This window comes from Mchenga conophoros, linkage group LG17, assembly GCF_057382185.1.
Source record: "Mchenga conophoros isolate Kocher_MC1m ecotype Shallow Benthic linkage group LG17, M_conophoros_male_GT1.1, whole genome shotgun sequence".
NCBI lineage: Eukaryota > Metazoa > Chordata > Actinopteri > Cichliformes > Cichlidae > Mchenga > Mchenga conophoros.
The window spans coordinates 39143340-39155263 of NC_140542.1; the positions used below are offsets into that span (position 1 = coordinate 39143340).

Genomic DNA, 11924 nt, shown 5'->3' on the forward strand with positions numbered 1-11924 from the left:
GTCAATGACTGAAGCTCTCTGCTACTACTATTTTTTTTATTTTTAAACTGGTAAATCAGCAGTGTATAAAAAAATATAAAAAAAGGCCATCATTTAAGATCCAAAAAGCAATCCAGCTGGTTTAAAATGACACAAAAAGCCATGATAGGTGTTTATCTACTCGCACTTTTGAGTAAGGCTTCAAACTACTGACCTTTAAATGTGTGAGCAAACTTACATTTCCCCCAACAGAAATATTCTTAAATGAAAACAAAACCACTCCATACAGCCACCTTTTAAGTAACCAAAAGTCGAACGTTTCTGTGAAAACCTCAAAGGTGACAAACCTTTGAAATGTAAGGGGGAAAAAGAAGCACTAAATGTGTTGGCATATGACAGAAATGAGGAAGAAACTAAATATATACAGCACAAAAACCATTGTATGCAATATGCAAAGGCGTCATGTTGCTTTGGGCAACAACCCCCCCACCCCCCCTACATATAAGTCGATCTTCACTGAAGACCCCTCGCCCGTCCCCCCACCCCCACACGTATCCGCTCATACACACAGATCATCACGAAACACGATTACGTCACTAAGCCTGTTAGTTTGGGGGGAAAATAAAAATAGGTGAAGCACTGAAACGCCAATCCCCTGCTCTCCCTCCTCCCGGTCTTCCCTCTTCAGTCAGAGAGGGGAGACGGGGCTTTGGCGCAGTCGTACCACTCGTCCATCTCGGGGTTGTATACCTCCACCGTGTTAAGGAACTCGTTTCCGTCGAAGCCGCCCACGGCGTAGATTGTGTCGCCCAGCATGGCCACGCCCGCATTGCTGCGAGACGATGTCATGCTGCCCAGCATCTTCCAATCGTTGCGGGCGGGGTCGTACATCTCCACACAGCGAAGAGCGTGGGTGCCGTCGAAGCCGCCGACAACAAACAGTTTGCCTATCGAGAGCCAGAGATGCCAACATCAGGGAAGTCTGACCGAGAACGGATCAGTCTGAAAGGCAGGTCTAGCTTTTCGTATCTGTGGACTCACCTGCATGAACGGCGACGGCGGCCCCTCTGCGAGCCACATTCATGGGAGCTATCAGAGTCCAGGTGTTGTTCTCGGGGTTGTAGCGCTCCACGGTGTTCAGGCAATTCCACGACTCTGCCCCTCCGATCGCGTACATGAAGCCGTCCAACTCGCACACTGCTGCCTGGTGCCTCCCTGAAATCATATTCGCTTAATGAATACAGCTTTTCATCTCACCTCAGGCTGCAAAAAAGTCAAAATCCACTGTGGATACACACTGATGTTGAGGGAGGCACAGTTGGTCCAGGTTTTGGCCACAGGGTCAAAAGCGTCACAGTTCTTCAGACCCTTCTGCCCGCAGGGATCCGACCCTCCCACAACATAGAGTTTGTTGTTCAAGGAGCAGACGCCTTTAAGAGAGATGAAAGCGACGAGTTGAAGACTTCAGACACTTTTTTTCTAGACATGGAAAAAAAGTTACATGCATGCACAGTGGACCGACCTGCGTTGCAGCGATTCGTCCTCAGCTCTGGTACTTGAGTCCACTCATCAGTGCGAGGATCGTATTTCTCCCCACAGCTCAGCTCATCAGAATGTCCGTTTGAACCTCCAATCACGTAAAGCTGACCCTGCAAGAGGTCATTAGACCCTTTCACACTTCCAATTTTTGCAACATCAAGTGCCAACTAACAGAAATGTAACAAACATATTTGAACACGAGGAGTAGAGAAATACTTAAACAGGACAACTAATCCTGTTTGAACAGGTGCAGCTATGCTCCCGGGCGGATATTAAAATGTCTCTGTAATCCAGAACAAATGAACCTGAGATAAGATAAATGCTAAAACTCTACCATGAGCACGGCCATCTGGAAACGAGCCCTCGGAGTCCGCATGGGTGCGATGAAAGTCCAGCGGTCCTCCTTGGGGTCGTAACACTCGACAGTCCTCAGACACTCCTCTCTGTTGTAGCCCCCTGCAGGAACACAAAGAGGCACCACAGTCAATAACTCCCTTATATAAACTCAAAATATTAATCAGTGCAAAACCTACATGTCCAGTGAGAACAACGTGTGTACGTCTGTCCGTGCTGCACTATAACCTACAAATACACACCCCACCGACAGAGAAAGCAGTAAGGCTAATGGATGATTTGCCAACCTGCTGCAATGAATTTTCCATTCAAGGCTGCGGTGCCCAGGCCGGAGCGAGCATAATGCATGGGTGAGAGCGGTTGCTCTTCGAGCTCTTCTGGCTGGGCCTCGAAGCTGAGGCTCTTCATCAAGCAGGGAGTGGCAGAGGGAGATGTCTGAGGGCTGTTGCGACCGTGCAAGAAGATCACACACAGCACACCGTCCAGCACAGCCAGACACAAGTAGTTGTTGCCTAGGAGTAAGATTAGAGATGGTTAGGCAACAAAAAGTTTGCTTTTCATGTACAGCATGTGGCGTTTATTCCACCCAAAGGCAAGTTCTGATCGCACAGTTAATGGACTTACTTGCGGTCTTCTCAGAGGCGATGTATTTCCACTCTCTCCTGGCGGTCTGCTTTGGGGCGTTTGCTGCTTGGTTGGAGGGAGACAGGCTTCCTGAAGAGCTGCAGCTCATCTGTCGCTGGTCGCTCTCCCGTACAGGTTTCTTCTGCAAGAGTATATTGCAGCTACAGAAACCAAGCTTGCACCACAGGCCCCAACAGTGGCCAACGCCAACCAATTCCATCCCAGCCTACTCTTTGATCCAGCTGCTCTAACGTAGACGTAGCATGATCTTGCCGGAGCAAGTACCAAAATCTCACCTCCCCATATCTGAAGCCAGCTACAGCAGCTACTACAGCAGTGTCAGACCACCACACAATTTAAAGGAGGCCGATAAAAACCTGAAACAGCAACTGTCCACGCTCAGCTGGCTGAGATTAGCTTAATAAACACAGAGAGCTTTTAACATATGCTCAACAGCACTGCCAGGCCGGCATCATTGGTCATGTTCTACGTTACATTAGCTCTTACATTGTGGCTAAATTATGGTACAAATGAGCCATATAGACTTTTAGCCAGAAAGGGACCATGTAGTTCTTTGATGCATGGTCAGGCACAAGCTGTATGCCGCACGCTGCCAAGCAAAGTGTGGTAGAGGCGGTGAAGCCAGGCACAAGCTGTTGAGTACCTGCACAAACTGAAGGTGGTCCTCCTCGCCACCAAACACCTCACTGTGCCCCTCAATCACCAGCCCTCCATCCACCAGCTTATGGTCAGGTGAGTAGTACAGCGTTTGCACCTGAAAGACAAACAGGAACAACACACCCATGTGGCTGTCTCCATGGCAACACACTGAGAGCCCCTTATAAGGGGGGAGGGGGAAAAAAAAAAAAGGGGGGGGGGAGGAGAGGCAGTGCTGTAAAGAGGAGAGGGGGGAGGGACAGAGACCTGGATCTTCTGCTGTTTGAATAGAAAGGCTTCCTTTAAAGACACACATACCACCAGCACTGCACAGAGTGTGTTAAGCGTTCAAGCGCAAGAAGATATCGGCCGAATGTGACAGAGCATCTCCTTAATTTCCATCTATGAACAGAGGGAGTTGGTAAAAAAAAGAAATAATAAAATGCGAAGCTCCATCTGGAAAGATCTTCTGTGAAGAATGAAGAAGAGGAGCTGCGTGTGGCACACTTCCCACATCAGCTGCTTCAAAATTCAGCCTCTAGTTGAAGTTGTTACTGTGACAGCAGCCACAACGAGCAGGCAAATCCAGATGCCTAACAACAGTGCAGGTAAAACAACTTTGCTGGGACATAACAGATTAAATCCACCAGGAGACGCGAGCAGTCAGATGTATTCTGTCGGAGCTGCTGGAGTCACTCAGCCGCCCATCTTTAGGGCATATAAAAATAAAATAAAAGGCAAAGGATTGATGTGTGTGTATTTTAGAAAAGTTTAACATGAATTTATGTGCAGTAACGGGGTATTCAATTGCATGTATCGCTTGCGAGGGAGATGATGAACCATGTGTTCTGATAAATGTGGAAATGGGATTCATGTGCATGTATGCCATGGACAGATGGGGACACAGTGTTGTTTGGCTGCAAAGAGAAGCTGCTGAGGGGCAGTTGTGCTCCTCTCCTCCCTCCCTTTTCTCTGACTCATTACCCTGGTGGCTCAGTCCTGGCTCCTCAGTCTGGTCTCCTGCTGCTGCTAATAAACCTACAGGAGATATAAATCAACGGGGAGGAGTGCCTGTTAGTGCTGCAGCAACAAATGTGCACCTGTTCAGATAGCAAAAAGTGAAAAATCAGAATCAAGGGTCAGACCTTTGAGTGTGTGTGTGTTCATAGGAGGAGAGGAGCACCGTAATACTCAGATGGGGTTGCATGTAATCCAACCACATACCCAAAAGAGAATATTGGAAAAAACAAACAAACCAAAAATATAAAGACAAGAGCAGACAGCAGCTCTTTTGGGCTCACCTCTAATTTGTAGTAGGGTTCAGGGGTACAGAGTTTCTTACTGCAAACACTCCAACAAATCAGAGGGAACAAAAAAAAGAACAATGCTGATAGAACAGCATGAAAATGGCATGCCATTTCTACTTCAGCCTCCTAATGACTTCTTAATGTCAAAAACAGGAGGAGTTAAGAGGGAGGGGAAGGGGGAAGGCAAGAATGCAGATTAGTATGAGCCGAGACGGCACACCCGGATACTGACCTCCTCCATCAGTCGTTCCAGATGGTCACCGTTCTCCCACAGGCTACGCTGCACCCAGTTGAGAACCTTCGAGTAGAGCTTGCCATTGCTGGGCAGGGTGAGGTTGTCTTCTAGCATTACCTCCAACTGTAAACACAGAGTGAGGAGGTGAAACAGGAGGCGTGCACGGCAGAAATGAAGTGAGCACGTAACAGAAAATGAATACCACGAGCTTTACTGGGTAGCTGGGAACCTCATCTTACTGAATGATTAGCATTTTGCCATTAGTTTGTTTAAAATGCCAATTTCAGCTCTTCTCTCAGCATAATGCAATCCTACAATAAAGGAAATCACATGCAGGTTTATATTCCAGCCTTACAAAACTGGAGAGGCTCACTTTGACTCAACCACGGGGTTAATTCAGTCCAGTGTGAACAAAAGCCTCATGTTAGCCTGCTGCGCTTCACGTCCCCCACACTCAACAGGATTTGAGTGTAATGATTAAAGGGCGCACGTTCATACTGTAAGTATCGTTAATCTTGCGTTAGAGTCAGAAAGGTATAAATGTAAAGCTTAATCCTGAGTTATTTCACTAAACACTAACTGTAGCTACAGAGACATAAGACTGTTAACGGAGGCTTACAATGTATCACTTCTTCATTACAGAATGGCTCAAATGCACTTAAACAGTCAATAAATACTTAAATATTTAACTACATGTGTGATCCTTTATGCCAGTACCTTAAGGCGGGGAAGTTTAAGGAAGTCCTCCTGTTCAGACACTTCCAGTAGATGGTCTTGGATGAAGGCATCTACCTGGGACAAAAATCTAGCATCTCCCATAGAGCTGGCAAAGTTTCGAAAGGAGATGGCATTCTGGGAATCCAATTTAGACAGCAGGTAGTCGCCACAAATCTGAAGTGAGCGGAACACACTGGGATTAACTGAGGAAATAACCTTTAAGGATGATGGGGGAGAAAATTGTGACGAATGGGGCCGATGAGGAAAAAACATACCTGTTTGACTCGCTCCATTTTGAACCTTTTGGCTGCAGAGTAAACTTCCTTGACCAGCTCCTTGTCTGCCTTGAGTCTATCACACAGAAAATGCATAGTCGTTATCAACCAAAGGTTAAGAATCATAAAGAGATGGGCGTAAGGGTCAAAGGTCAGAGTTGCTACTGACTGGGCAGTATAGGCGTAGTTTAGCAAGATCTCCACAGCCTCTGGGTCCAAGTCCTCAAAAGTGACATGTGAGACTCCATGAGACTCAATGTCACTGTTAAAGATCTCAAACAGGTAGGGACTGCAGCAAGCCAGAACTGCACGGTGGGCCATGAGTTCGTGACCACACACCTGGGCAATAAAGAGAAAGAAGGGTCACTCAATCAGGATCGGGGGGGAAATGCATAAAAGATCACAGTGGGTAAAACTAATAAAGTTAAAATGAAAAGCAATTGAGTTTTTTTTTTACAACATGTATTTAAAGGTTAATCAGTGGAGTAAGTGGTCATTTGTCCTCTAGAGCACACCCTGCTCCACCTCAGCTCATAGAAGTTCACAGAATAACTCGGTGGCTTTTCTGAGAATGTGCAATGGACCATGCAAGTGTTTCTGCAATAAAGCATACCTGCAGCCTAACGTCACAGAACTGCCCGTTTTTCCTCAGGGCATTCATTTTGGCCACGGTAGAGTCCAGGAAACTTTCATCCTCAAAGATCAAATAACCGTTTTGAATCATCTTGGAAAAATTTTGACAAATTATCTAAGGAAAAAAAAAAAGAAAAGAGAACAAAAAAATATATGCATTTAGTCAAGCACTAATGAATATCTTCTGCAGTGTGAGACATGCTTTCAGGTATGCAGGATCGTAAACGCTGGCTTATTTCATTGACGACTACACCGGATTAGGATTAGGCGTCTGCAACGTGCACTGTCAATTATAATCCTTGCATTAGTGGTTGTCTTACCTAATAGAGAATAATTCAAATCCAGGGAAGCACCACTGCTGAGAGCAGAACAGGAAACAAACGTAGGCACCAGGCAAAGCAGACTAAGATCCCTGTGAGAACTAAGTCTTCTTCACCCAGGGAGAGGGATGGGAAGTTGTCAGAAGAAATGCCAGCTGACCACTGAGCAGAATGGAGAGGGGAAGCAGCCACAAGGACAAACTATCAGGCTTGAAGCGACTGCAATCGAGTCCTTGGTATCCCGTTGGCTATAGAGTAGTACTTATTCTGTGTTTGTTGCACATTATAACCTGCATGGGGGAAAAAAAGGAGAAGGAAAACAGGGAGTTACGTTCTTGCTTTGTTTTTAAATGGATGCTGCATGTTCTTGGCATTCAGGCAATGTGAGCATGAGTCAGTTCCACGTGGTAAGAAAGTGAGCGCTGCAGTCCCTTCTCTTTGGAAACAAACAATCACGCAGCAGAGCTCAGTTTTCCTCAATAGTCACAAGACTGCTTACAAAATTCAATAAAAGATAAATCAGACCAGTCAATCCCATCACGTTTAAGAAACTGTTATCCCAATATCCTGTAAAGCAGGGGTCCCCAACTCCAGGCCTCGAGTGCCGGTATCCTGCAGGTTTTAGATCTCACCCTGGGTCAACACACCTGAATCACATGATTAGTTCATTACCAGGCCTCTGGAGAACTTCAAGACATGTCGAGGAGGTAATTTAGCCATTTAAATCAGCATGTTGGATCAAGGACACATCTAAAACCTGCAAGGACACCGGCACTCGAGGCCTGGAGTTGCCTACCCCTGCTGTAAAGCATGGAGCCTGCAGCACTGGTAGCCAAGCACCATATACTCCTCCCTTGCAACACTCCATTTGGCTCTAAATCTCCACACCTGCTGATAAGGCCAAGCAAGACCATTTAATCCATCTCATGTCTTCAGCTTCATCTCCCCTTCTCTCCGAGGCAAGGCTCCATCAGCTCTATGTTACATGACAGGCCTACTCGGCTAGCTCCTCCCTATAGGAACCTTTATAATCAGGCACTGACCTATAAGAAAAATGCAGGAGGAAACGACTTGTGACATGTGAAGCTTCATATAATAATAATAATTTTTTTTTTAATTTAAAAATAGCGCCCCTCAGAACACCCAAGGACACTGTACAGCAAATGCATCATATACATGTAACCCTAGTGCACAACCCCACCTACAAATCACATCACACCTAGTAAATCTCCAAAAGTTGATTCTGTTCATCTGGACGTAGCGTTTTGTGGGAGAAACATTTTGTCACTCATCCAAGTGACGTCTTCAGTCTCAGCTGACTGCAGGTTTCAATCTTATAAACAGTATATTTGCATAATGACTGAAACCAGCCCACTGAAGGAACAATGGGCTGGGAGGTCAGTTCCGTAATCATAATTATGCAAATTCTCATGACCATTGATCAACAACCACTGACCAAAACCCACTGACCTAGTAAAGATCCTCCCCCTCAGACATTTCGATCCAATACTAAAAAACAAATTTAGACTTCACCAAAAAGTAAAGCAGAGGGATACCTAAACTGACCCCGAAACACACGATTATCCCAGTTTAACAAAAAGATTTTAACAGAAGTAAATACAGCTGTTCTACGTTTGACTTCACTGCTAACCCGATAAAGAAACAGCAAAAGACCAGACTGACAATGAGGCAGACAAACAGCATGGTCTTTGTAAGCCGCTGCTGAAATAACAACCATGTTATCCGCTGTCAGATAGTTCAGAGGAAACAAACACATTCTTTCCAAGCCAAGGTCACGTGTGAATGACACATTTGTAATAAAGGAACAAAAAGGAGAGAAAACTATTCATTTGTACTCTGCTTTTTAAAAACATTTATTTTCCAGCTAACTTTGAATAAAGTGCATGTTTGTTTTTACTGCAACATTAGAAAAGGATCAATAAAAACGGTATGAATACATAAATCAATCTTAAACTTCTATCCGATATCATTTACAATCACACTCGCAGAGCAAGTACACACATGTACTGAGCCAGATCAACAAAGTAAAAGTACTCAAATCCAGTGACCTACTAAACTCATAACCATACTGTTAGCAGTTTTATAAGAAAGTAATGGAAGGAGGATCTATTCTAAGAAGGGATTACTGTGCTTCAGGCTGTATCCAACAGTTTCTTTACCTCCACTGCAACCCACAAAGGGACGTGAATAAATTGGGACAATTCAAGTCTGAGGGACAAAATGATCATGATTAAAAAAATAATAATAAAAAAGATTAAAAAGTAATGCATTTTCCTGAAAAAGCATTACACTACTTGTCAGTCACTACTGGCTTTATTTTTTTGCAAGTGCTGGAGTGATGCTACTTGCGTGCAGTATAAAAATTAAAGCCAGAAAGCATCAAGATGTGCCATGTTGCGCAACTGTTTTGTTTTTGGGAAAGAGCTCATTGGCAAATATGTGAACCTGCCAATAATGTGTGCCAAAGCACACACTGAAAAAAGCAAAGCTCGGTGGCACATTCTAGAAAATAGGCTTTTTACAAAGCAATGAACAGCACACACAGCGAGACTGGCACAGAAAGCTATAATTCAGCCCGTCTGCGTGTGGACGGAGGGCACGCTGACCTATTTTTGAGTCGTTACGCAACATCTGGCAGAAGACTCCCTGAGAAGGAACAAATGCTGTGAACTCCTCCACAGGCCTGGGTCCACCACACTGGCATATTGACTCGTTTCACTTCCCTTTTTCCCACCAAGCACTTTACGCGAAACTCTGGCAGCCAAAAGCCACACCTTCAACTTTCCAGATAGTTCTTTAACAGAGTTTCCATCTTAAACCCAGCTTTCCTGACACAAGGACCTGGTGTATTTGGATAATTTTAAACCACTGACACAGTTATTCTGGGAACCAGTAAATGTTTATTGTCTCAGGCTTAACAGAATATGTATGAAATTGTTGCCTGTGGCTGTCCTTTGGGGCACTTGTGTGAGCACAAGTCATGATCAAAACTTGTATCACATCAGACACTGAGCAAGCAGTAAAATAAGAAGGGGGGGGGTCGGGGCGCATGGTTGATGAGCTTCAAATGCCGTTGTACAGGCAGGCTTGAAAGCCACTAAACAAAGGAGGGAGAACAATAGCCTGGAAGAGAAAGAGTGACACTGTTCACAACTTTGTCACAGAGGACAGCTCTGAATGGATCCTCTCTCCGTTTTTCCATCTGATTAAACAGGCACAAAGAATGCTGGTAGGAAAGCTGAACAATTAATGCTTGTTAGGCAGCCCTCTTGTGGTGAAAAGAGGCACTGCTTAATATTACACCCAGTTTTCACCGTGTGGAAATTTACCGCCTGTAACACGTCGCAAAGGGAATCTAATAAGGGTGAACAACAATAACAAAAAGCACTATACACCCAGCTGCCTCTGTAGCTTATTAAAACACAGTCCTTCCTACGCTGGAACATGTCTGTAGTTGAAATCCATTCCAATAAGCTACAAGGTGAGGAGGCCGTCAAATGCATGTAAGGAGCAAACCAACCCCCTCCCCCAAGTCAACTACTGGCCATCTCATTAAAATAGCACGTCTGCAAATAAAAGCACTAATGCCTGTGAGCACAACTGATCAGACTGCATATATACGCACACACTCCATTTAGCACATACTGGACATACATTAAGGAACCCGTTAAATGTTTATTTTTAGCCCTTTCATTAAATCAGTGTGTTACTAGGGAATTTTCCACGTGACTGTTAGCTTCAGAAACCGATTAACAGCACAGTAGGTCAAATACTACCATGGCGTTAGGCAGCATGCAGCCAATGAATACCAAATGATCAAGGGTAATCAATAAGCCCCAGTGGCAAAAACGGGGCATCAGTACTGTGGCAAGACTGGTCACAGCCCACAGAATGTGGCTAAACTACATGAAGGGTCAGTAAAGGACAGCGTGTCCCACCCTAACTACCTACCATTTCTCGAAGGGTAAATCTTGCAATTTGATTTAAAGTACGTATGTTTGTCTCGTCGCTATTATGCAGTGCCATTCAATAACCCCCCTCTCTCCTTCACTCTAGCGAGAGGAAACCACCACCAGGGCCATGATGTCTGGCGATGATCCAGAAGTCATATAGCCACTAAATACAATCCCGCCACCGGAAACTGAGTCGGGAAAGGGACCCCCCACCCCCACCCGCCCTAAAGTACCAGATTAGGTTAAATCGATTTTTTTTCTCCAAAGACTACAAAGGAAGACTATACAAATACCTCTGCATTTACGCGACCTAGGCATGGGCATGCAGGTGGAATGAACGGAATGAGCTAGGAAGTCACGGAGAGATGGATCCGAGGGAAGCGCATGTTAGCCTTTTTTTAAGCTAGCAACCGCTTCCTAGCTCGGTAACCACGGGGCAGCTACACCAACAATAAATTCAGACACTGTGTTTTATTCAGTAATTACATCTAAAATAACAATACTCTTATGTTACCGGTCAGTGTTAGCTTATTGTAGTCATCAGTAACGCCAACCTGAAAGCTGCGGCCGGGGTAAATTGTCCGCGACTCTCCGCTACGAGGGAGCATTGCGCGGCATTTTCAGCGGTTGTCGCACAAACCCGATAAATGCGAAAATTGCCATTTATCTTAAGCTCCAAAATACACATCTAAGAGTCGTTTTACGGCCGTGCTAGTGCCCAATAACCCATACAACGGCTTCACCACGCGTTAACAGCTGACTACACGTCGAAGCCATCAAGCAACATCAGTTCATCTCTGAATTATTTTTAAGAGAGAGAACAGTCTTACCTGAGGCGTTTGATAACAAATGATATGAGACATATTTAATGCGAATTCAGACTTGGTGGAGTCGAGCTGGAGAAAAGACGCAACGCGGCTACAGGCACGGCGTGTGGAGCTAACGGTAGGTCTTTTCTTCCTCAGTAAAGGACCGTCGACACACAGTCAAACTTCGACTGTCTCTGTGCCAGAATGGCCGAGCAGCGCTAAAATGAGAACGCGCGCTCCCGAGAACCGCCACTCCGCCCCCCGCGTCACCGAGAGTGGGCGGTCCTTAACGCCCACTGTGAAAATGATGAAATCCAGGTTGTAGCGAAGCGCGGTGGATTATTAGAAACACACTGAGAAAGACGGTTTTATTTATTTTTATTTTATTTATTCGTTATTAATTTATTCATGAAACATTTTAATATTTCTTTAATAACTAGTCCTAAAAACTCTTTTAAAAAGGCTCATTCCTCGATTATAATTAACTGTTGCGTTTAAGGT

The 11924-nt window shown here is 45.0% G+C and overlaps 1 protein-coding gene across 2 annotated transcripts; it reads right to left on the reverse strand.

Annotated features, from left to right (window-relative positions):
* Positions 1 to 501: 501 nt before the first annotated feature.
* ivns1abpa (influenza virus NS1A binding protein a) lies at positions 502 to 11629 on the reverse strand. 2 transcript variants are annotated; one of them, XM_085252790.1, is made up of 15 exons: positions 11445 to 11629; positions 6641 to 6930; positions 6301 to 6435; positions 5857 to 6026; positions 5688 to 5763; positions 5413 to 5586; positions 4693 to 4818; positions 3161 to 3271; positions 2497 to 2638; positions 2160 to 2384; positions 1853 to 1974; positions 1502 to 1628; positions 1278 to 1409; positions 1021 to 1194; positions 502 to 926 (listed from the first exon to the last, which is right to left on the reverse strand). In XM_085252790.1, exons 3-15 carry the CDS (start codon positions 6409 to 6411, stop codon positions 664 to 666), a joined length of 1953 nt encoding a protein of 650 aa, XP_085108916.1. In that variant the 5' UTR covers positions 6412 to 6435; positions 6641 to 6930; positions 11445 to 11629; the 3' UTR covers positions 502 to 663. The 2 variants fall into 2 exon arrangements, with proteins under 2 accessions (XP_085108916.1, XP_085108915.1); XM_085252789.1 differs by having other exon boundaries at positions 5688 to 6026.
* Between the last annotated feature and the right edge of the window lie 295 nt (positions 11630 to 11924).